The 26222-nt window shown below is 35.1% G+C and overlaps 5 protein-coding genes across 5 annotated transcripts; 3 read left to right on the forward strand and 2 right to left on the reverse strand.

Moving 5' to 3' along the window:
* The first annotated feature begins 3823 nt into the window (after window positions 1–3823).
* LOC125816200 (uncharacterized protein At5g41620-like) lies at window positions 3824–6947 on the forward strand. Its single transcript, XM_049495784.1, has 3 exons — window positions 3824–4171; window positions 4584–4712; window positions 5313–6947. The coding sequence occupies exons 1-3, from the start codon at window positions 3824–3826 to the stop codon at window positions 6792–6794; spliced, it is 1959 nt and encodes a 652-aa protein (XP_049351741.1). The 3' UTR covers window positions 6795–6947.
* A 2750-nt stretch (window positions 6948–9697) lies between these two features.
* Window positions 9698–14341, forward strand: LOC125816135 (BTB/POZ domain-containing protein POB1-like). Its single transcript, XM_049495725.1, has 6 exons — window positions 9698–10068; window positions 11168–11290; window positions 12043–12164; window positions 12254–12317; window positions 12603–12882; window positions 13270–14341. The coding sequence occupies exons 1-6, from the start codon at window positions 9813–9815 to the stop codon at window positions 14081–14083; spliced, it is 1659 nt and encodes a 552-aa protein (XP_049351682.1). The 5' UTR covers window positions 9698–9812; the 3' UTR covers window positions 14084–14341.
* A 1890-nt stretch (window positions 14342–16231) lies between these two features.
* LOC125816150 (eukaryotic translation initiation factor 1A-like) lies at window positions 16232–17997 on the forward strand. The gene is made up of 2 exons (XM_049495743.1): window positions 16232–16579; window positions 17612–17997. The coding sequence occupies exons 1-2, from the start codon at window positions 16325–16327 to the stop codon at window positions 17789–17791; spliced, it is 435 nt and encodes a 144-aa protein (XP_049351700.1). The 5' UTR covers window positions 16232–16324; the 3' UTR covers window positions 17792–17997.
* A 2678-nt stretch (window positions 17998–20675) lies between these two features.
* Window positions 20676–21665, reverse strand: LOC125816145 (uncharacterized). Its single transcript, XM_049495738.1, has one exon. The coding sequence runs from the start codon at window positions 21586–21588 to the stop codon at window positions 20857–20859; it is 732 nt and encodes a 243-aa protein (XP_049351695.1). The 5' UTR covers window positions 21589–21665; the 3' UTR covers window positions 20676–20856.
* A 533-nt stretch (window positions 21666–22198) lies between these two features.
* Window positions 22199–25997, reverse strand: LOC125816146 (protein CURVATURE THYLAKOID 1A, chloroplastic). The gene is made up of 5 exons (XM_049495739.1): window positions 25700–25997; window positions 23747–23844; window positions 23355–23462; window positions 23144–23215; window positions 22199–22410 (listed from the first exon to the last, which is right to left on the reverse strand). Exons 1-5 carry the CDS (start codon window positions 25857–25859, stop codon window positions 22345–22347), a joined length of 504 nt encoding a protein of 167 aa, XP_049351696.1. The 5' UTR covers window positions 25860–25997; the 3' UTR covers window positions 22199–22344.
* Window positions 25998–26222: the final 225 nt, after the last annotated feature.

Here is a 26222-nt window from a genome sequence, read left to right on the forward strand (position 1 = left end):
AACACAAAGAGAAATTAAGAGGAATATGATTCTTACTTTAGATTTTAACGTTTTTTATAATGTGAAATTGTGAACTCAAATCCATTGTGAAGTGTGAATTGAAGGCTAAATGACAAAGATAGTAACTACTAAGGTATTAAGATTGATATATAATATTTATGTACAAGTAAAAGTAGTAAATTACTAGTCTTAATGGGTTATCGGTTTACCTAATAACCCAATATTAAAAACCAATCCCGAACCGATAACCCAATAATTTTTTTAATGAAATCATTAAAAAACTGTTAACCCAATAACCCAATAACCCAATAACAATAAATCAATAACACTTTTATCGGTTGGTTCGGTGTTTGCACACCTCTACTCATGAATGTTCTATTAATGTATTACGGAGTTCAAAATAAGCATTTTTTATCCTTATTTTTTATGTGTAGCTAAATCTTATTTAAATTAACAATTTCGTCTTGTGTCCAATTATTTCGTGTACTAATTTACTTCCCCTATTCCATTTTGAACTATTGCATCAAATATTTGCATGCTCTTTAAAAAGTGTCATTTAATAATTTATCATTATAACATAAAAGTATATTGTTTGAATTATCAGGTAATTTTTGTGCATACTTCATAATGAAAAATAATTCTAATCCAAATTACATATTTAAATGACAAAAAAAATAATTAAAAATTAAATTAGAAAAATTGTTAATTCGGAATGGAAGTAGTATACTTATCAATAATGTTTTAGATGTTATATTACTTAGAAAATAATTACAAATATTAGAGACATAATTAATAATCTTATATAATATAAATAATATTAAAATAACTTTAAATTACATATTTAAAGTGACCATTTCTTTTAAAAAATAAAATAGAGAAATTATTAATTTGAGCGGAAGTAGTAACTTGTTGATAATATATTTTTAAATGTTACGTTACATTAGAAAATAATTACAAATGATAGTAATATAATAGAAATAATATTATAATAATCAAAAAGTAAAATAGAGAGGTGAATAGTAGTTCTCCAAATTTGGAGAACTACTACTCACCTCTCTATAATTGAAGAATAGAGAGTGAAATAGAGAGTGGTTGGAGAACCCATTCTCTATTTTACTCTCCAAATATAGAGAATGGAGAGTAAAATAGAGATGGGTTGGAGATGGTCTAAGAGTATACTATATTGATATGATAACAATTACTTCCTACGTCCAAAATGAATGATAGAAATTTGTGTGGCTGTAAATCATTTCATTAAGGGTAAAATAGATATTTTATAGTTAAATTGTTACTTAATATAGAAATGAGTCATTCTTTTTGGGACTGACCAAAAAGAAAAGTAAGTCACATAAATTGAGACATAGAGAGTAACAAACAACAATGAAAAATAACCAAAACTGAAATACAAATGTTTTTTGAAACCTTAAAAAAAAATTAATATTAGTGTAGCAGTATTATATATTTGTCTTATTTCTAATTCCCTCCATTTAAAGGCACCGAAAAGGTCCCTTTCACGTCCTAATAAGAACGATTCTTTTTTCCGATCACAACATTTCCTTGGCCTGCAACGCTACATATATATTAATAGTTATTTTCCTATCGAAGCGTCTTCTCTTAGGTTTCTTACATGGTAAGAGAGAGTGATATGAAAAATGACAATTATCCTTTTTGGCAATACTTTGTTGGGGCATATAAGGCCCATGACTTGTCTATTTGTCTCACATTAAGACGGGGCCCATGTTTAGTTGGACTAGCAATTAAAGTTGAGCCCATTAGTATGGGCCCACCGGTTCCTTTCGGGTCCATCAATTTTGTCTATCTTCCTTTCTTTTTCCATTTTTGCCCCCCAATAATCTTCTTTCATCATTTTTGAATTAAATGATTTAATGGTACCATTTCTAATAATTACAAAAAGAAGAATATAGTAACAATGTTACAGGTGTATATAAAGTTTAATTTGTTAAAAATATACAGTTTTATTTACTTAAGAAAAAGGTTTACACATTTCCCCTAATGCGCAGTTTGTTATTTTCCTTAGCCAAGTTTGTGGGAATTTTATTTGACCATGAGTGGTTGAGTAATGTATGGGAGCTCAAGACTTTGTAATTTCTAATATTTAGAAAAATATACTTATCCTTCATTAGTTTTGTAAGGGTCTTCAAAGAGATATTTGTTGGTAAAAATAAATTACAGATTAAAAAAAAATGAAGAAAAAATTATTTTCATGTTGAGGCACAAATATATATATGATCACTCTCTTAAGTATTTAGGGAAATTCAGACCCACTGTAACGATATCTTCACTTGTTCGGCAATAATTCTCTTGACTTGTCTTTTCCAAAAAACAACAATCCAACTACATCGATGGCTTAAACAAACTCGGACTAAGTTTTGTTCTAATTGAACATAACAATACCTAATAAGGTGTTTTAAATTGTCACTTTTCATTGTTTTTTTAAGAAAAAGTTATGCATGTTTTTTATCCGTTTATGAGATGGTTGAATTAACCACATAAAATATGTCATCTCTTTTAATTATACACATCAACCTCAAGTAAAAAAACATTTAAAATTCTACGACTTATTGAATTGAATACATATAATTAACTAATAGACGAATAAAAATATATACAAAACGTTTTTCAAAATTTTAATAAAAATATCTAATTAAAACACCTTATTAAAAGTTTACAACACACCTAAAATGATCTAAGATCTAACTACATTCAAATGAAGCAACACGCGTATGTTATCAATCATCACTTGACAAAAAAAGAAGTCTTTAAGTACTTTTATTTTAAAGAACAAATAATTATATATCAAATACTAACAGCTTTAAACATAGGAAACAGTAGTTATTATGCTAGAAGGGTAAAATCTTGCAATCCTAGGATCCATTAGGCATGATTTTACCCTAAAAAAGATTCCTTCTAGGGTTGAATCTAAATAAAAATTTATCTTCATTCAATATTTATATTAAATATAAATAAAAATATATACTCCTATATTAATCAATTATAATTTAGTAATTAAGGTGATATATGTAAAATATATATCAAATTAATATACATGTTTTTTTGAATCAAAAGGAGGCAAAGAATGATGTAGATCACACCAGAGCTAGCAACTCATACATACAGATAGCCTATAGACAACATAACCCTTTTCCTTTTAGTCCTCAAATTTGGACTCTTGCTACCAAAACTTTTGGCTTTTCTTAGTAATTGCCAGTTTGCTTAAATCCTTAGGCAACACTATAATTGGTTAGAGTTATATCGATATTTATAAAATAGAAATTAATTATGAGTGAATTTATGTATTATAGTACATAAATTTTACTTTCTATTTTGCATAAATTCACTCATTAACTTATATCTAAATTATTGACAAACTTGCCTAGCAGAGTAGCTGCTGCTTTGCATGTGTCTGTGTCTGATTCTTGGTGCTTTGCTAGTGATGACTGTAACTTGTACGTGTCACACTCACCAATAATCTTCATGATTAAAAGCCTAAGCTATATCTTACGTAGTAATTTAGTTGGTGGAACTCCCTAATTAAACATTAAAGTTGACGAAAAGGAGAATTCAGAAGCTGAGAGATAAGGACATAAAGCAGACAAAAGATTTTAAATTGGGACTATGTAAGTAAGAAAGAAGAAACAGAAATGGTTGAGCTCACAAGAAGATCAACAATTTACCTTTGTCCGCGTGTCTGAGAGAGGTAAAAAAGTAGTACTACTACTAGTCTAAAGTAAGTGGACAACATCAAACAGTTTGAATTTTTTTTTGTAGAAAAAGAAGACTTTTGAGTAAGACAACCACCAAAATGGAGAGAGAGGAAAAGAAAAAGCAACAAGAGGAAGAAGAATTGTTGGTAGTAAAGTTGAAACAAGGTGTTTTGGTAGGGAAAAGAGGGGGTACTTGTACTACTCCATCACCTACATGGAAAATTGGTTTGGCACAATCTGATGGTTCTCTGCTTCAAGATTTCCCCTTTTCTTCCAATTCTGCTTCACTATCTGTCAGAAAACTTGGTGCAAATCTCTGGGAATTTCAACCACAAGTGAAAAAGGTTGTCAACATGAGCAAGATTGGTCCTCTACCTCAAAATCACAAAGACAAATCTAAGCTTCATAAACAAACAGCTGCCCCACCTGATAGCCCACCACAGCAGGTCAAGTACAAAAAAACTTATTATTATTTTTAAGTCCAAACCCGCATATTGTATTTTTTTTATTATTATATATAAATAGGAGTTGTCTGAGTTCAAATTATTGCTTTTTGCACAACTAATGTACACTGACTCTAGATCCTGAATTCGCCTTAACCATTTTTTGTTATACCATGCCAATTGCCTCATAGGTTAGAAAGACAAACAGAACATATATGTTAGTAGTCAATAGTGTAGGTTGTTGTGTTGATCTTGGGAATGTTTTGTTACTGATAAACTTTCTACAAAGTTCATAGTCTACCAATTTCACTGAAGAGACAAAAGGATGTCTATTTGGTTCATTTCTGCTAAACTATAAAGTGCCTTATCAGAAGGCAATAACCTGATTAGTCATGTTTCTTTTCTGTTTTTGCAGCCAACAAGCACTTGTAGTTTAGGGAGGGATATTGCTGCATCACTTAGACAACATCATCATCATTTAATTGCGAAGAATGGGGACGCTCAATCGCTTGAATCACCTGCAAGTTATTGTAGCTCAATGGAGGTAACTTTTTTCTTTTTAAAGTACCTTTTACCCCTTATTGACTGTAGTTTCAGGAATGAATCAGTACTTTGTAAGGAACGATCAGTATTGTACTTTCTAATTACACATGCTTATTTTTATGGTTCAATTATTCTCTTTTACTCACTCCCCCTCCCTGTCCCTTTCTCGGATTCACAGATTTCACTGTTGAAATTGGTGACTACCTGAAAGTTTCATGTATTTATACATATGTTTAAGCAAATTGAAGTATGATGCCTTTAGTAACACATGATAGTTTCTACATGAGTAAGGGATCATGAAATATTTGGCTTTTGATTTTAGACGTCAGCCGTGGCTAAATATCAGGTTTCATTCAGAAATATGTGCTACGATCAACTGATTTCAGACAAATTTTCTGGTGAACATAATCGGGATATTGTATGTAACTTCTGAAATCCTGATAGTGTTCTCTGAAATTAGCTGGATTTAGTCTATTATGAACCTGCCTTTACTGCTTGAGAAGTAGCCTCTCCTGCAATGAGAAGATTATTGTCTGCACCGTCAAACTTATTTAACCGCATTCAAGTAGTGTCTAAATTCCTTCTGTTCCCTGACATACAGATGGCTCCTTTTAGACCTGTTGAGACTCCCACCAGCTCAAAGGACCTTAAAGGTAGAAGTGGAAAGTCAAGCTACAGCCTGAAAACATCAGCAGAGTTACTTAAGATACTTAATAGGATTTGGAGCCTTGAAGAGCAACAAGCATCAAACATGTCATTGGTGAAAGCATTGAGAAAAGAAGTTGATCACTCCCAAAGACGTGTTAAGGAACTACAAGAAGAAAAGAAAAGAGACAGAGAAGAAATAAATGACTTGGTGATGCTAATTGATGAGTACAGAATAGGAAGAAAGAACAAGTATAACAGACCCGAGGAGGCAGTCAAGACATTGACGGATGAGCTACGAGATGAAAGAAAGTTGAGGAAACACTCAGAGAATCTTCACCGTAAGCTTGCTCGAGATCTTGCTGAAGTGAAATCATCTTTCTCTACTGCATTAAAAGAACTTGAAAGAGAACGCGAGGCACGGAGTATGCTAGAAGAATTATGTGATGAGTTTGCCTACGGAATTAAGGAGTACGAAGAAGAAGTTCGATTCTTGAAAAGCAAAGTGAGAAAGGATCAAATATTGACTGAAGAGAAGGATGGATTGATTATTCATATTTCTGAAGCCTGGTTAGATGAAAGAATGCAAATGAAGCAATCCCAAAGACGTCATGATCCTGCAGAAAAGAAAACAATTGTAGACAAGTTGAGGTCCGAAATACAAACCTTCCTTAAAGCTAGACAATCTAGTGATTACGGGAATAATGTCTTAAACCTGAAAAGAGCAAAGGAGAGTAGTTTATGCCGGCATTCTTTGGAATCCTTTCACTTGAACAATCCTGCAAGTGCCCCCAGAGTAGAGAAGGAAGATGACGATTCATTTGACAACGTTATACGTGCTTCTGAATCTAATAGAGGTTTAAGTGGAAAGCATGATGGCATCAATCAACATGAGGAATTTACTCCAAACATCCATGTCGAAAAAATGAAAGAATCTAATCCAGCACAGACAAAGATTGGAACTCAACTTTCGAAGGACCCTGACGTGACTAGCTCAAGAATCCAACCCGAAGAGAAAATTTTCGAGGCAATGGTGATTGAAGAGACTACTGTTGAAGGTAATGATTCATGTGTGCTTAAGAAACGTGTCACGAAACAAAGAAAATTCCAGAAGAAAAAGAATAGCTTAATGAGAAGCTTCTCTTTGCTGAATAACTTGCTTAAAGATCACTCATTGCCTTATGAAGCTAAGACACTTCCAAATGACGATAAACACATGGAACAGTCTTTCGATCCAACAACATTTACTGGTCCTGCCAGTCCAGTGCAGAAGTGGACATCAAAAGTAACAGCCCCGGATCGTGAGGTGATTGAATCTTCTTCAAAATTACCACTAGGTGTAAAAGAGAATACACTCAAGGCAAAGCTGCTAGAAGCCAGACTCGAAAACCAGCAGTTGCAGCCAAGAGCTATCAAAGGTTTGTCTGAGGTTTCTTGAACTTTAAAATGTCAAAGGGTGTTGATACTTTATCATGAGTTGCTAAGGCTGGCTTTGTGACTCCAAAATTTTGGTACATGAGAAATGAGAACTGTCTCTTTTTTGTAGTTTCAGACTTTTATCTGTAAATGAGAGATGTGTACTGGTTATTAACATAGTCTCTTGTTTCACCTGGAAATTGTTGTAAAGTCTGTTGAAGTATGATTACAGTAATTTCCTTCTAGCTTGAGGCATGTCGTGAATGACACTATAAGAACGATTATACGTATAAGTATGTTGAGAATATCATTAATAATAAAAGTGTGCTTTCTTTAATCGCTTGAACTTTTAGATAAGATGGTGACACTCTTCAACATGGTATCAGAGCAGACAAAGGTCCTTAGATCGAATCTCACCTCCACCCAAAATTTTAAAAAAAATTCACGTGCTTGATTCATAAAAAAGAATCAGGCCCGCAAGTGAGGGGCATGAGATGGTCACACACTTTAACTATATATTTATATATAGGTGATCGAATGTTACGGTCCAAAGATAATGACTCTGAAATAATGGCAATTATATGGATTTAAGACAACCAGAATTGGATTAGGCTTCACACATATCTCGCGTGCAGGGAGAGGGGTGAAAATTCACCTATTTTGCCTTCAGAACCATTTCTGACGTGAGCGAGTTCACTTTTGATTCTCACCTCCTTGTTTGTGAGGGTTCGATTCTAACCAGGAAATTTTAGTAGTTCAAGTGGTTAAGCTATTTAAATTTTCACTTTGTTGATGAAGATTCGATTATCACGTTGTAATCCCTCCTCCTTTTTCCCTTCCGCTGCCCCAATTTTTTAAAAAGAAGACGAAGAAGAGTTCTTCCTGTTCTACGAGTATGCTTATTACGGGAATTAATAAAGCAAAATATCACCGCATGACGTTTCATATATATTTATCTACAACAAACTAAGTTGTAAATAAGAAATGATGAAACATATCTAATTTTTATGTTATTATTATTCAATATTATTTTTATACTCCCCATCAAACAGACAATTTAACTTGTATTCGGTGGTATTGAACAAGTCTAGTCCAGTGGAGGATGGGGACCTACTAATCGGGCTTTTTGGTAAGTTCATAATTAGCTTTAATACTTCTCTAAATGGTTCAAATTAAAGCTAACTTTGACCTAAGAGGAAAAAAGCAGCCTATTTGACCGTTGACTCCTCTCGGTGTATTTTATTGGAAATATTCTTTTCTTTTTATTAATCCGGCATATTTTAAATAATTTATCGATAAGCCATGCCTCATAAAATAATAAATCTTTTGCCAAATAAAGATGTTTCACATTATCAATTTTTAAAGTTTATTTTTTCTTGGTGGAAGAAAATCAAACTGATTAAACACGTGAAACAAAAGAACTAGATGTCATATAGACTGCGCAAAACGTAAAACCGAGTAGATATTTTCCTGCATCAAATTATTAGGCACATATATAGCGTGTTTGTTCGTGTTACGTTTTTTAGTATTTGATATTATAAAGTGAGATTTTGTGTTGTTTGCTTTTATATTATTCTACAAGTAGTATTTTTTTACGGGTCAAATATATCCATGTATTATAAGAAATAGTTTAAATATACCCCTAGTTATATTTTTGGGCTAAATATACCCCTCCGATTATACTTTTGGGCTAAATATACCCTTATAACTAACAGATGACACATGGACAACTAAAATTAAATGAAATGTTCAATTTAAAATAAATTAAATTCTAATATAACCCACCTCATCTCAATAATTTAACCCGGCCTAATTATAACATTGACCCACCCAATTTATATTTAATCTCCTCGCAGCTACTATCGACGACGATCTTGAGGCTCCTGGCGGGGAGCAAGAAGAAATAAAATGATAAATCAACCAGAAATCTCTTAGGTTAAAACCAAATTCCCTCAAATATGTTACTGTACTTGTCACTTTCCCTTTTCATATCCTGTTTTATCATTTGGATCTCAAGATACTACTGTGTTACTCCTATATGTGAATTTGTGCGTGGGTTGACATGCTTAGCTGGAAATTGAATGGAATTCAAAAATATGTGGAGAAGGCAATGCATGATAAGTTAGCATCACTTTTTCATTCAGATATATGGATTCACATTCTTCAAAAAAGTAATTTGTATCTGTAGCCATCCTTTCCTGGAGTTCATTGATAAGAGGACGTGGGTGGATTAACATATAATTAGGCTGGGTTAAATTATTGCGGTGAGCGGGTTATATTCGAATTTGATTTATTTTAAATTGAACATTTCATTTAATTTTAGCTGTCCACGTGTCCTATGTTAGTCATAAGAATATATTTAATTCGAAAGTATAACAGGAGGGGTATATTTAGCCCGAAATATAACCAAAGGTATATTTAAACTATTTCCTATAGTACAAGGGCATATATGACCCTTTGCTGATTTTTTTATGACCACGATGTTCGGGTCAATCTTCGGCACACCTTTAATTTCAAGGATATCCGCCACCTCTCACTAACAATATGTATCATGCAACTCTGTCCACCAAGATTAGGATAGATGAAAAGAACCTAATAGTTTTTGTTTCCACTAAGTTTTGAAACGAGGTCTTATAATTTTCAACCACTTCATTGACTACTAGGTCACATGAATAATGTAATTAATATTGTTTGTTATTTCTCGTTTGGTTCTCTATATAATTTCATTTTTACTAAATTTGACTTGATTTCGAAACTAAAACTTCATTATTTTCTACTATATGTTTGCATAATGAACAATTTCAAATATTTAAAATTTTTCTTGTTCGAGAACGTTATAATATTTTTTAAAACATAAATTTAAAATCTGATTATTCGATAGAATCAAAGCCACGTGTCTATCTACTATAATTCAACCCCCGCGCCCCGTTTTCCTCCGTCTTCCCCAAACATTTCTCCGCCCACATCTCAGAGACATTATAAAGCAAAATCCGCCGGATATTTAGAGAGAAAGAGAATCTTTATAGTTGAGTTTACAGCCATGAAGGATCAGAATTTGGATCTTTTCGACCCGAGAACGGCTGTTATGGACCCGGAATACTCACCGAGCAGTACCCGGGACCCGGATTTTGGCTTTGCCTTCAACGACGTCAACTTCTCCGATCGTCTACTTCAGATCGAGATTATGGCTTACTCGTTCGACCCCCAGTCTGATTCAGATAGCTTTCACTCTCAGAGTCTAGCTGATTGGGCGCGTAATCGCAAACGACGTAGAGAAGATATCAGGAAGGAAATGGGTTTGTCTCTTTGCTCCTTTTTCTCTTTATCTTAGCTATGTAATCGGGCGTTTGAGCTCAGTTGCTTAAGTTTCTAGGTAATTTATGAACTGGGTATCTATATAAGCTTCAGTTGCTTGAGTTTCTAGGTAATTTATGAACTGGGTATCTGTTTGGGCTTCAGTTGCTTGAGTTTCTAGCTAATTTATGAACTGGGTATCTATATAAGCTTCAGTTGCTTGAGTTTCTAGGTAATTTATGAATTGGGTACTTCTGTTACTGAGGATTTTGAGTTGAGAATTGGTGGACCTTGTTTTTGGCTATGGATGATCTCCAAAGTGAAAGGGAGGTTTTGTGTATGGAAATTTGGAACAGTGGGTTTATGTCATACTTATTTGTTGTGGGATTGTGATTTTGCTAGAAAGTGAAAGGAAGTAAGGATTGAAAGAATAAGAAAGGAGTTCTGGTTGCCTTTTGTCATCCATGTTCAATAGTATGATTTAACTGAACTAAAATGATCTTTGAGCTCTTCACATGTTAGCTTACACATGTAACTAATCCTAAGTTGAAGGAGTAAGATTGCAATAGTTGACGGTGTAATGATTGTCTAACTGTAACAAATAATCTGAATGAATGAAAGGAACTAGGTAGAATGGATTGGATAGATGATTCATAAATCCAACCCTAACTAATTCGGGATTGAGGCATAATTCTGTCTCTAAAGGATCTCTGACTCCACTAGACAGCATCATACAGTGTCCAATGCTCTTGTTCTTATATTCAAATGGTCTAGTTGACATTTGATTGTTGTTGTTATAAAATGTGATATAGATGATGTTTTAACAAATTTGTGTTTACTTATTTCTTTCTAAAAGAAGTTGTTTTAACAAATTCTCTTTTTCCGTTTGAAAAAGGTGCTGTTAAATGATTATTACATGTTTTCTTTTTCTTTTGTTGGGGGGAAAGAGGAACGGAGGGAGGGGGTTATGAAATACACCTTTGCTTCCCTTGAAATGAACGTTATGTATGTAACATATTGGTTAGACTTCTGGTTTTGTTATGCTGGCATGGGTTTTTCTTGTTCTATGATGATTACCAGACACGTGCCACTCATTTGCAGCTCTGGATATCACTGCTTGTCCTGAAGAGCAGGTTATAAGTTGTAATCAAATTGATACTGAAGATGTTGAGAACGAAAATCAAGATGAATCAGTTGTTGCAATGATCGAAGAACCACACTCGGGTATTTAAACCAAATCCAGTCCTACATTTCTTTTCCTCCAGCTTCTGTTCTTCGATAAACAATGAGGTTTCTTTAATTTCCATGTATTTTGTCGAAATACTTGCTACTTCAGTGCCACTCTGTTGAATTAAAATATAAAGATAAAAGAATAAAATATAACAGAAACATAATTAAGTCAGAGATATGAAGGGATTGCCAATGAGCCAATAGCTGATCTCTTCGGAACCATGACCTTCAGCTAAGACTGGTTTCATCGTTCTTTATATTTTAAATTTGAATGTGGATGCTTATAAAAGAATTTGTATGCAGATATCGTGTTTTAAAGTATGGTGATCTCCAGGCATACTGTAAGCAATTTTTTTATTTTTTTTTTGAGATAATACTGTAAACAAATTCTAACAGTGTTTCTGTTGCATGAGGACACTTTCCCTTGTTAGGGATGGGTATACGTATAGTAAAAAGGAAAGGAACCATACTTAAAGAGAAGTACATCTTTATTGACCTTTTATTTCTGCTATATGTTGCAGAATAGAGTAGTAGCATTTCTTTGTCTGTGTATTTTGTAACATACTGTTGCATTGTCCTTCACTTTCTTTCTGCTTTCTTGTTTTGAAGCTGATCTTATTGCAGAATCATATGACATGTTCCTCTAGTTGTTCCTGGTGTTCATAACTTGTATTTTGTTTGATTCCCACAATTACTTCAAAGTACCTTGAGAAAGATAATCAAGCGATGCAGTGTTTTGTCTGCAGGAGATGAAGCTACTAATGCTGATGATTCATCTTGGAACTTTGATTCTCCAAGAGTTGTTAAAGTTGAAACCTTACATATCAGCTCCCCCATTTTAGCAGCAAAGAGCCCTTTCTTTTACAAGGTAAACATTCTTTTTCATATGCAAGTTGCTTATGCACTGTCTTGAGTTTATACATAAAGAATCAACTGAGCTCTCTTGTATTTATGCAGCTCTTCTCCAATGGGATGAGGGAGTCTGAGCAAAGACAAGTAACTCTAAGAATAAATGCTTCAGGTACGCAGAAATTTAAGACACATTATATCATTTTGCTGACCTCTTGTCAGTTGCTACATTGAACTGCACTTTGCTGTGTGAGCATATTTTTGAGCTTCCCTTTTTTATGAGAAACTTGCAAAGCACTGAAGAGATAATTTTTCTTTCATTTTATGTTCATTGTTATGTCAGCATCTAGTACTAGTGATTTGACAATTGTGGATCAAATATTATCACCTTAGAGAAATTGTAGGATTCCTATCAATTTCATGAGAAATAATGTTCTTTTTTATTCTCATTGAGCAGAGGAAGCTGCACTGATGGAGCTCCTGAATTTTATGTATAGCAATAAATTGACCACTAATACAGCACCTGCTTTGCTGGACGTACTCATGGCTGCCGACAAGTTTGAAGTTGCTTCTTGCATGCGACATTGTAGCCGGCAACTGCGTAATTTACCTATGACTCCAGAGTCCGCTTTGCTGTATTTGGAGCTTCCTTCTAGCATCCTGATGGCTGAAGCAGTTAAGCCTTTGACCGATGCCGCAGAACAATTCCTAGCTGCAAGATACAAAGATATTACCAAGTTTGTTCCATTACTGATCAAACTCTATTTCTTCTTAGTTCTGTTCTAATGCAGCTGTCTATTTGCCTTATAATGATATTTCAGTCTCCACAGCATACTTTGTTCAATACAGTGGTGACAAATTTATGTTTTCTAGAAGACCAATTTTTATCCAGTGCCAGAAATGTTCTTGGAATTCTGCCCTACATTCCATCACTCAAAATTCCATTGCATTTTCTTTATTATGAATTGTTAAACAATGAAAAGTTTCTTTCCATTCAGTACTTGTTTTTAATGTGGACAAAGAACAAGTGAAAAATTTGTTTCCATTTACTGCTGCTTTTGGTGAGTTTTGATTAGCTGTCACACTTGTATGTGCTTGATAATGAGCTCATTGTCTTTGAACAGGTTTCAGGAAGAGGTCATGAAGTTGCCTCTTGCTGGAGTAGAGGCTATTTTGTTCAGTGATGACCTTCAGATAGCATCAGAGGATGCAGTGTACGACTTTGTGTTGAAGTGGACAAGGACTCATTATCCACAGATAGAGGAACGGCGAGAAATCCTTGGTTCACGACTTGGTCGTTGCATCCGTTTTCCTTTTATGAGCTGTAGAAAGCTTCGGAAGGTTCTGGCATGTAATGACTTTGATCATGAATTTGCATCCAAGCTTGTGCTTGAGGCTCTCTTTTATAAAGCTGAGGCTCCTCATCGTCAGCGAACCCAAGCTGCAGAAGACTCGTCCTCCACTAGTCATCGTTTCGTGGAGCGTGCTTACAAGTATCGACCTGTGAAGGTGGTTGATTTTGGACTTCCACGGCAACAATGTGTAGTCTATCTGGATCTTAAGCGGGAGGAATGTGCTAACCTCTTTCCTTCAGGAAGAGTGTATTCTCAAGCATTTCATTTAGGGGGACAAGGTTTTTTCCTGTCTGCACATTGTAACATGGATCAGCAAAGCTCTTTCCACTGTTTTGGTCTCTTTCTGGGGATGCAGGAAAAAGGTTCGGTGACTTTTGCTGTTGATTATGAATTTGCAGCAAGAACAAAACCAGGGGAGGAGTATGTCAGCAAGTACAAAGGTAACTACACTTTTACAGGGGGCAAGGCAGTTGGCTACCGCAATCTATTTGCCATACCATGGACTTCTTTCATCGCTGAGGACAGTCCATATTTTACTAATGGTATGCTCCATCTCAGGGCTGAACTTACTATCAAGAGTTGATTCCTTTGTCAATGGATACTGTTGTTTTTGCTTCTTGGGTGAGTTCAACACTCTGTTTCTTGGTTTAATAAAAGCATGTAAGACAAGGTTTAGATGAAGGCACTAACTGCCATAGGCTAGGTATTGAAATATTTAGTATGAAATCACTTTTGCCATGCTCTGCAGAGATGGAAAAGGATGTAAATGGAATTGATGAGCGAAAAATTACGTTGGTTATTCTGAAATGCTCAAATGTAATACTAGTACAGGTTGTCCTGATATTGTGTACATGTTATTTGAAATGTCATGCTGCGTTAAACATTGTACAACAATGTGTAGCTGAGTTTGTATCAACGTGCTAGCAAACTTTCTTCTGATAAACCATGGAAACCATATAGAAGGTGACTCATAAACTTGATGTTGTATGGTATGATTAATTACATAGTCTATGCTTACTGAAATTTGGAAGTGAGCTCTGGCCATTGGGCTTTCATAGCATTGAGTAATCTTGTGATGCTGAATGGTAAACAGTGCACAATACATGTCTATATCACCATGTTTACCTATTCAATTGCCCAACAATTTTAGCTATATCAAAAAAGAGTGATTTCATCTATTGGTTATTCGTCTCATATGCATTGAATGTGGCAAATATAAGATGCTCATCCAAATATAATATTCCCTCGACAAAGTTTTTGGCATCATCTCTGAATTTCCACGAGATTCTTCTAAACTTTGACACTTACGGTTTTTTTGATCTTTTTGCTAAAAAAGCAACTTATAATACTAGTCTTTTGAGTAGTTCTATATTTTTATATAGTTTTTTTTAACTTCATTGATTGATAAATTACATAAAAAGTGTCAAATAAATTGAGATGAACGGAGTAATCCAATGTTATAAGGGAAATATTTTGGAAGTGAAATAGGTTATGCTTTTGTAATAATGGTGGAACATTACTGCAGGAATATCTTTGTTCTCTGAACTCTGAAGTTATCTCCGGCTGGCAGAAAATAACAGGAAACACAAGAATTTCTTATATATATATATCACAATAGAATAAAGAACAATTGAGTGTACGCAATCTAATAACTACAATTATTTGGGTTGACTCCCCCACACGTTTGATACTTCCTCCAAATCTACTTTTAAAAAAATATATAATTTTTTCACCCCGTATCCGATTTTACAATAAAATTTGACTAATTCAAACTCGTACATTAGACACATCTAGCAACGGTTATTGCTTCAAGTATACTAGTAGTTTATAATAATAATTACTAATATTCAAACCAGCAATCTTATTATAGAGAAATTTGATGGTAGAAAAATTTCCTCCAATGTTCCTTAAGTCATTAAAAATACAACAACAACAACAACAACCCAGTGAAATCCCACTAGGTGGGGTCTGGGGAGGGTAAATAGTACGCAGACCTTGCCACTACCTCGTGGAGGTAGAGAGGCTGTTTCCAAGAGACCCTCAGCTCAAGAACATCAAATCTAAGTGACAGGAGAGATATATGCAAACATAACAGCCAATACAAAAGATAGCGTATAATCAACAAATGAGACAATAACAAGAGAGATATAGGGAGTGAAACGCAGTAAACAACAAAAGGCTAGGACTGCTCCAAACGCTAACAACCCAAACCCTCGCAAGGGAAGACAACCCGCTAATCCTACTAACCTTCAACCTTAATACGCGACCTCCACTCCTTCCTATCTAGAGTCATGTCCTCGGTGATGTGAAGCATAGCCAAGTCTTGTCTAATCACCTCTTCCCAATACTTCTTGGGCCTACCTCTACCCCTCCGCGTACCCTCTACCACCATTACCTCGCACCACCTCACTGGGGCGTCTGCACTCCGTCTCTTCACATGTCCAAACCATCTCAGAGACGGAGTGCAGACGCCCCAGTGAGGAGGTGCGAGGTAAATGAGAAGAGAAAAAAACTAGAACTGAAATTTTAAAAAAAATAGAAAATAAAATACATCAATAATTTTACAGTTTTGTCCCTACATATAAAGTCCCATTAGCCAACCTGAAAAGGGTAAAATAGTCTAAACAATCGACTCACCTAGACCCTAGTAGAAAAAAGGCCAACATGAATTTAATAATTTATATAAAGAGGAAAACTAGAATTATCAAAATCCCTTTATTTTTCTGATAAGAAAAAATTGAAACTCTCTTGAGTCATTTCTAGGGTTTCATTCCATCGTTCAAATTAGGGTTAAGGTATCCATCAAAGCAAAACCCAAGTAATCATGCCGAAGAATAAGGGAAAGGGAGGAAAGAATAGGAAGAGAGGAAAGAACGAAGCTGATGATGAAAAGAGAGAGCTTGTTTTTAAGGAAGATGGACAGGAATATGCTCAAGTTCTTCGTATGCTTGGAAATGGACGGTGTGAAGCTATGTGTATTGATGGGACTAAACGTCTTTGTCACATACGTGGTAAGATGCATAAGAAAGTTTGGATTGCCGCTGGTGATATCGTCCTTGTCGGACTCCGTGATTATCAGGCAAGATCCGATTTTTTTTTCGATTGAATCTTTTTCTTATATGGTTTTTGCAGATGGGAAGAAATTACATAGCTGTAATCGACCCTGTTAAAAAATGAGACTTTCCCTCTTTATTTCTCTCGTCCCCTATGAAAAATTGAGATTTTGATAGACCGGAATTGAGCGGAAAAGAGTATAGAGGTTCAACTAGTTCAGAATTGGGATGAAATTATTGATTGATTGATTGGACACTGTGATTTTGATTTTTCCTTCCTGTCTTTTGAGCTGTGTTTTATGTATACGGATTTTTCCTTTTCTAAAAGTTGTGGATTCCTCCCAAAAAACAATTGAGTAGATGATTCATATTTCTTGTTCGTTCACTGATTGTAAATTTTTTGATAACCTTGTCAATAACGCATGAGATGCATTATTGCAATTTGTGTATTTGGCCAACGCTAATTTAGTTCCACAGTCCTTTGATTAAAGCCTCTCTAAGGGCTGCGTACACTCTACCCTCCTCAAACCCCACTTGGGTCTACATGGGGTATGTTGTTGTAATCCTTTGCTTGAAGAACAAAGATGGTACTTTCATTTGATTATTGAGTGTCATAAGAGTATGAATGTAAAATCTTCATATTTATTTGTATTATGTTTGGTTATTTGAGTGTGCAAGTATAAATATGAAGTCTTTATACCCAGCTGTTGGGCTCAATGGTGAGTTCTGGTTGTCCTATATGATGTGATGTAGATGGAATTCTAGATACAATAGAGGATCCGCGCAATCTCCAATTACCCTTTATTGCACCGGCTTAGTGCAAGTATTTGTAAATATTTGATCACTTGTCCCAAAAAAAAAAATGTTAAGAATGCCAGGGAGACCTCTGGGTTTCTAAATGTGCCTCTTTCTCATGTGAGGATCTTCTCTGTAATGTTTTACTTGGGGGATTAATCTACATTGGGTTGCTTGTTTATGTTTTCTCAGTTTTTATATAATGTGAACTTGGATTCTCTTTAATTGTTTTCTCTAAACTTTCCTATTTGGGTTTTTGCCAGGATGACAAAGCTGATGTTATTCTGAAGTATATGCCAGATGAGGCAAGGTTGTTGAAGGCATATGGGGAGTTGCCAGAGAACACTAGGCTCAATGAGGGTATTGCTAATTTGGATGAAGAAGATGAGAATGCTGCTGATGATTACATTGAGTTTGAAGACGAAGACATTGACAAAATCTAAAACTCCTTATCTAAACAGTGCTGTCACTGGGGGTTCCTGTTGGCCTCACAAATATTTCCTTAGAGTTTGAGTTCAATACAAAAAGAAAGAGAGAGACCTTATATGTACCATTTTAATATGATTGAACTTTGTTCACTAGTATTTCTGTATGAAGATTTATGCTTTGATGAAGCAGATGCAATAATAGCCACCTGTTCTCTATTCTACTCATGCAACTCTTGATTTATTAGATGCAATAATAGTCTGTGTTGATACTCAGAAGTCAAAAATGAGAAAAGGAGAGCACCTTCTGAGTTACTTGCTCTAAGTTTTACTAAAACACTGGTGAAGGTACAGTTTGTTATTTAGTGGTGTGTTTCAGTGTTTGTTCTTTTGAGTACATGTTTGTAGGTTTGTAGCTATGACTTAAGATTTGGAAACAATTCTATGTAGTGGAGTGGTGCTGGATATCTCTTGCTGCCTTTGATTTATGGATGATGAACTTTAAAAAAGAAGCTTTTATGTTAAGTGAGCATGTCTCAGCCTAGTTTTCTTGCTATTTTGGTTGTAGCTTCCATGCTGGAAAAGAGTCCACTCAGTTGAAATTAGTCTGTCACACTTTTCAGTGTTGCATCTTGGGGGTTCTTTCCCCAGAATACTAATTCATGCATTATATGATTACTGTCTCGTTTTGCCTTGAAATGCTCTTAAGCAGTGAGACTATAACCCCAGTTTTTGCCATTTCTTCATGCCTTCTATGTTACGAGACCTAAGAGAATATGCATTGACATATTGGTATACGGAGATGCATTACTAAGCAGGTCAATCTCACTGCAATACTGTTCTCATTATTAGTCCAACAACCTCGCAGAATTGATGTTGAATAGCTGAATTTGAACCTTACGACTTGCATTTGTTTACAACTTTTCTTGTTTACTGAATCTGCACTATTCTTTTGCTTATTGACCACAAACTGATTCTACTATCGTTATGATTTGGCATAAAGTTGTATAGTCGTTAGTTCTACTATAGGACGCCTATGCTTTAAGAAGCTCTTCATGATAATGAAAAAAGTACAGGAGATTCTCCTATACTAATTCAAAAGCTTACATTTTAGAATCTCAATAATTGAACTACTTTCTTACTATTATTGAAATAAGAAAACTTCATATTCAGAAAAGAAAACAATGAACTTTCTTAGTTAAGTAGTCTCGTATAAAATTGGTGGTAGTTTGACCAGAGTGAAAGGGAAAAAGCTATGACTTGTTTTTCACAAGTAAAGCAACCTAATTAAGAATTATACTAACACAAAGCAAGGGGCACTAAGCATATTGTGGCATAAAGACAAATGGCATACCACAAAAGCGATAAAAAAGCCAGTTTAACCAAAACAAAGTGAATTGTTGCAAGGCATTTGTCTATGAGTTTACAAGGCTTATTCAAGCTCTTGTTTCCAGTGTCATCTTGCTGCTAAATAATGGATTCCTAATGCCACAAGATCACCAGCAAACCTTGCTATCTCTGTGAAAAACTTTCAACTGCATTTGGAATCAAATTACTAAAGTCAATGCATGTAACAGTCACTAGTTTCCTATCACAATTAGAAAAAGAATCTCACTAAGATGAAAGGAAGTTAAAAGGAGGTGGAGAAGCTGTTAAGCTCATCAATGCATAACCTCAATGACGGAAAAGTCTTAAAACATCTAAGACATAGGGGTTACAAAAAAAAACTTAATGGAAATAGCATGAAGTGCAATATATTCTATGACAACAAAAGAAAGAAATTTTGAGTTCTCCACCAAAGAGGTTGTTCAACAAAAGATGGTCTTTTAGCCTTGGACAAATAATCTTATAAAGTAGTCATCATGCTTATCAGAGAATATTAAAGCCAGTACAGGAATCTAGTGAGATAAGGTCAAATACCAGGAGAAAATTCATTGTCGCTGCGATATTTGGTTTGTACTAGTTTATGCAGTAGCTTCAATGTCATTATTACTAGCTGGATGTCAATTTTATCCAGAATTTAACCATCTAGGTTACATATCCATCTTCACATAACCATGGTGAAGACCAGCACAAAATTCAATACTTGAAGATCATTAATACGGTTAACACCATAGCAATCAAGATTAACTACTACTTCTTCATGGAATCATTTTTCCTGATTAGCCTCAATGTAAAGATTTACCATGGTGGTGGGAACAAAACTTACATTGCTTAAGGGCATAATCACTCTCTGTTACAAGTATCTCAGTTCCTCTCCTATATGACTTACTCTTAGTCATGCAGAAACCTTTGTAAATTTTTGCTACTTTAGATATCACCTAAACACTTAACACAAACCCAATCACATCTTCCACTACTGTCATATGTGATGTATCTCTACACTCAACCAAACATTCAAATAATGAAGAAATAGTTTTCTAAGAAAATTCAGTCGAGAAATATCTTCTATGGAACATTATACAATATACAAAAACATTGTATATTGAGAAAGCTCACATTTTGGCCCACTAAATCCCAGGGGGACACTCACCACCACCACATCCTAAACCGGAATAAATGCTTGAGGACAAATGAAATACATAAAGATGGAAAGATAGTGTTGTATCCTTGAACAGATAGTATGCATGTTTCCAAATAATCTGTAAAACAGCAAGCAGTCTCTCAATTGACAATGTCTATGGATATATAACACATTTTCTTTTAAGGAACAAGAGCCTAGATAATCTAAACGACAGTAAGCCAATGTCCTAATAATTTACTAGCGTAAAGGATCAAACAGTAACATTTCTTACTACTAAACCTAGCGCTTTCTTTCAGCTCATAAAACACCTTTGGATCATATCATCACACAAATAAATTTAACTCAAAAGGTACAAATTCTAGATCAAAATCAATCAACTACAACTCAATATCAAACTATCTATAAGAAATCCTCCAAGTCCAATCTAATCTATTTGGTCCACTTCTTCTAGTCGGACCTATTGCAAAACAATGCTCATAAAAATTGAATTTTTATTGCAAATTAGGGATTCTCAAGAAGCAAACACAAGGTAGCATTACACTATCACCTTACCCTCCAATCATCTAAGCTTCTCCTTTGCAGAACTCTTCTTAGCTGCCTCCATAACCTTCTCAAGATAACCTTCAATAGGTGGCGTCAAAGTAGCCATAAATCGATTCACAGGAAATGGTGTCATATCAGGAACCAATGCAGCAGCTTTCAAATTCTCCGGTAATGCCTCAATCGCCTCTTTCTTCAACCTCAACAATGTAGTTTCAGCAGCCTGCCTCTGCCTATGCTTGCGCATTAGAACCCTACTGTTCTCCTTCGCCAGCCTCCTTCCATCTTCAACTGTCAATTCATACTTAGGAAGCTTCTCTACATCAACAAGCCCAAGTGAAATCAAATCCAAACCCGGTGGACCAATTGGCCATGGATTCGCAAACTCCTTCTTCATCTTGTTCATCTTTTTCATCTCTTCATCTTTGGCTTTGCTAATTAAACCCATTCTCTCCCTTTCAGCTTCTCGGGCTTTTTCTTTGGGCTTCAATGATCTGACCGGAGCTGTAGAAGACAAACAATCTTCAACCATTTCGTCAAATTCGCTTTTCCTCCTTGGTGGTTCTTTTTTTGCAACTTCTGCGCCTTTTCTCGTAGTAACTTTTGATCTTTTCAATGGCTGCCCTGCTTTCAATTTACCTTTTCCCTTTGCTGTTCGACTGACGAAGCATTTCTGTATGAATTGGTGTCCTAGGGTTTCGATTGATGAGGTCAAGGGTTTGGATTTTACGATTTCTGTTAATCGCATCATGTTGATTTCACTGTGTAATGAATCTGGCACTGCAAGTGAAAAACCTAACTGATGAAAGTGACGATGTAATTGAAACCCCCTCAAAAACCCTTATTGGACCGGGGCAAGTAAAGAAATTAAGAAACTACAAGGGCCTTCTTGGAATTATATATATTTGATACCACACAAAATTTAAGAAATGTAAAACACTCTTAACTTGTGATTTTTGAGCCGAGTTTCTATATAAAACTGGGTATGTTACTTTTTAACATTCTAAATGTATTTACAATATGTTTAAAAAATTGTTGTGGAAGGAAAAGTGGGGGATTCACAATTGGATTTGTTAAAATTAAAGGAGGATTGGTTGGAAATGATAGTTTGATGTTTTAATTTAATTTAGATAAATGAATTTCTTTTGTCCTAGTTAGCATTGCCTTGTTGGTTTCTAATAATAATTGAAAAAGAACTAGTCGTTGAGGTGTGCACAAACTAGTCGAACATGTGAAAAAGAGAGGTCTTCCTAGTTCTTGTGTTTATCAGTCTTCATGCATTACTATAAAAAAACATTACAAACAGAACAATTGGTTGCATTAAACATGCATCAAAGGTTTATAGAAACAAAGGAAATATGTACTATATGATTTATAAGCACAATGAACTGTAAGGTAAATACAGAATTTTATTTGAAGATGTTGCTCTGATAAAACGAAAATTACATCAAAATCTACTCTACTTCAGACGAGCATATGCCTCATTGTACAGAATTGGTGCTGGCATTTACTCAGTTCCTGCAATCTTCTTCTTCAACTGCTCGATATCTTCAGCCAATTCTTTTCTACTTGACTGTCACCAAGAAAAACAAATTTAAATCACTAGTAAGTACTATTAACCATCTCCATAACCAAAATATGTGCCCTTTAAATGCAAGCCTATACATAGAGAGACGATTAGATTTTCTCAGCCGAGTATTATTTCCTGATGAAGTTATCCAAATGCTTTACTCAGTTGTCAAAGGACCTGGCTACAGGGTCTACACATGCTTCATCTCATGGTAAAAGATGCAGTGCTGACCAAATGGCAAAACTCTATAGCTGTTGTTACCGAATTTGATGCTAAAAGCAGATTTTTCTCAGATAATGGAATGAGATGTGGATAATGTTGCAGCAGATAGTTTAAAGGATCTTTGGGTTTTAGTGTAGAGGGAAGGCATATCGCGGGGGATATGATGGATTATAGGGTTATAAACTGACTAAAAATGAACCATTTGTTTCATATTCCCAGCATAATCTAGTCTTGACCAATTAGTAAAATACCATGGTCGTAAATGATTAGTTCACAACTACGGAAAAGAAAACAAGGTAACACACGACCTTGCAAATTCAGGCTATTAGTCAGTTGTGGCTAATTTACAGCCAATCTCCAACTCCCGGACAGATGTTTAACAAACCCCACCCCATAGGACGAAAGTAAAATAATGGCATGCTGATATAGGAAACAGGCTCTGTACTGCCTGTTTGGTGCTTGAGTTCAGTACGTAAAAGATGATGCGAGTAGCTACACAGTCAAAAAAACTTACCTTGAAGAGAAGGTAGCGGTAGACAAACCACCCAGTATATCCAAGACCTACCAACTCCATGATTTTTGGGAGCTGTAGAAAGAGGAAGAAAGATTAGCTAATTTAGATAGGTGAATGGAAACCACATAAAAAAATCTAAAAAGCAACACACAATCTCACTTCACTTTACAGAAATTAAACAGACTGTATCGTCTCACATTGATCAACCTACCAAAGGAACTGAGTTGATAGCACCAACAACAACTGAAGACAGCCAAACTGCAACAATTGCCCCACCTCCATAAACTATAACTGTAGACTTGTTGTCAAGAGCATCCCACTGTAAGCGATTAACCAAAAACGCTCATAGGGTTAGCACCTAAATATCATTTATAACACAGCAAATAACTACAAAATAGAAAACAAATATACCAGTATGACAGGTTTGGCAATAAAATATTATACAGAAACAAGCAACTTACACTAGTTTGGACTATGTACAGAACAACGTTATTTATTCTGAATAACCTTTAAGGTACTAATGCAGCCCAGAGTGTGTGTGTATATCAAATGACTGAAGTGAGTGCAATAGAGAAGATCTCAGCTTGCAAGTGTCCAGTTTACCTTTTCTTTTAGATCAGTCAACAATTCACTAGTATCAACAGCTCCAGATTCTTCTGATGAAGAGGCTTTGACCTGGAGTAGCGAAGACCTCTTGGGCACTGTAAAAATATTAACATAAGATGATGAGCACAGCAACATGAAGTATTGACTTTGGTATATAGAAAACAGCAGACTTTGTAGGCGATGCTTCGTAGTTTATGTCAGGTTTAACTTTAAGTAACAATATTAAAAACAGCAAAATGTATCACTTTCATCTGATCTTAGACCTTTTCTGCACCAGATTCTTATGACTACACTCCAACTTTTGGGAAGGCTTTCTGTATTCTTGGAGATAACATGATAATATCCATGAGATATTCCTTTCCTCATTACTCATAGACCTCTAAGATAAGTCGATGTTATGCCATTTTATGCTCTATTTTAAGACATCCAGTTGAGAGGCTGTTCAACACAGTATACAAGGTTCACTTCCAATTGAAGTATGGCATCTGACATAGATACCCCTCATCTGTTACAAAAAGCATTACAAAATTTTGAACCTCTGAATCAAATTGCAAGTAACAAATAAAATCTACACAAGTTTCAAAAACGGGGTGATGTCAGTCTACTTCATCAAAAAGAATCCGAAAACATGTGAAAGATATTACATGTAGGTAACCCACAGTAGATTCCACTGAAGCTATCAAAATGTGTAACATTCATAATTCTACTGAATGTGAAACAGAAGTCTAAAAGAAATGGCAAGTTCAAGTTTATTGACAATCGTCAATTATAGATATCATTTTCCCTTTTTCTTTTAAAAGATTGTCGTGTCCAGGTCAGCTTGTCGCACCACTATTAATCCACAATACAGCTAGCTACAGGTCACAAGCGCAAGTGTCTGGGCGTCAGGTCAACTTGCCCACAAGTATTCGAGTAGATGAACCCACACTGAGTCTAGCTGTTATCCGAACCTTTGACCTCAAGTTGTTACTGCTATACCTCAGGCACTCCACCATTTCTTTGGGATGATATTAATTTCCCTTAAAATAAGGACCCTTAAAGTGGCGCCAAATGCATTTGTAGAAAGAACACTTAACACTATATAACTTGTTGAAATTGTACACAAATCAAAATTTTGTTAACCAAAGGAATCAGGACCTAACTCAAGTAGCACGGGGTATATACGGAGGCTCTTTTATCATAATCAAGCAGTAGACGAGCTCATTGCAAATGGAAAGAGCATCACGATAACATCCTAGCAAATGTTAAAAACATTTTTGCCAACATGGCTTTTAAAGAGCAGATAAAGTAAGCTTCTAAATCAATTCATCAACAGTATGGAAGCAATTTTGTCACACAACCGCACAGTCCAGCAACAATCACTTCACATTGTTTTTTAAACATACAAGATTGAAATCAGAGACAAGTTAACACCTTTTAAAATTGAGGAGTCTACATCTGCACAACTTAGTACAGATAGTAACAAGAAAGACTACTGCACAAATGTTCAATCATAGTTAGGATTTAAAAAGACGAAAAAAAAACCCTTTTTTTTTCTAGAAAACTAATAAAAACAAAGCACTCTGTGTCCAAAATTAATTGATTTCATTGAATCAGGGAGATAATAAAATAAAAAACTGCCCTTAAATTCAGTGTTTCAGTATCATGCCTCTTAAGTGTAACCCCAATTCAAATTGCTCGACAAGAACACACAAGAGTGAAAATTGATTAACAAGTCAGCACCTTTCTAACAAGGTAACGTTAATAGGTAGTCCCCATCAATAACATTAATACAAAGAAAGGATCTTTTTAGAAAAATACTACTAACCCAAAGCACCATATGTCTAATTTAATTGAATTGGGTTCTCTTTTTCCCCCTAATTACAAGTGTAACGTTAATAGGTAGTCCCCATCAATAACGTTAATGGTATAAGAAACATTATAACAAGGACCAATAAGAAAGAGGGGTACCAGCAAATTTGAGAGAAGATGGGAAGGCAGTAGCAGAAAGGCGGGGTGGAAGGTAAGGCAAGGCGGAGCAGCGAGCTGGGGCGGCTTTGGTGGTGGAGGAAAGTGGGAAACGAGAGGCAAAGACGGCAGTAGCCGCCATTGAAGTAGAAGCTGCTGCCATTTGGCCAATTCTTGGAATCTTGGACTGAGCTGTGTATGCTTGGATTCTTGGCCTCTCTTTCTTTCTTGTGTATCTCAAATATCTTTTTTAGTTTCTTGATATCCCCAAAAAGTACCCTTTTTTTTCTTGTGGGAATTTTGTGTGCTTCTCCTACTTCTGGTTATCCATCAAAAAAATTTGATTGTGGAGTGTGATACGTGGAACCTCTCGGCTTTCTCATTGGTCTCTTCCCTATCTTCAAAATCTTAATTTTCCTATAGTTTTTTCCTGTTCATTTATAGTACGGGGTGGCAAAATCAAATTCAACTCGTTCAATTTGATTCAATTTATTTAGGTTTGGATTGGTTATTGACCCATCAATTT

The sequence above is a fragment of the Solanum verrucosum genome, unplaced genomic scaffold (genome assembly GCF_900185275.1).
Source record: "Solanum verrucosum unplaced genomic scaffold, falcon-dt-bn FXZP01000261.1, whole genome shotgun sequence".
NCBI classification, from domain to species: Eukaryota; Viridiplantae; Streptophyta; class Magnoliopsida; order Solanales; family Solanaceae; genus Solanum; species Solanum verrucosum.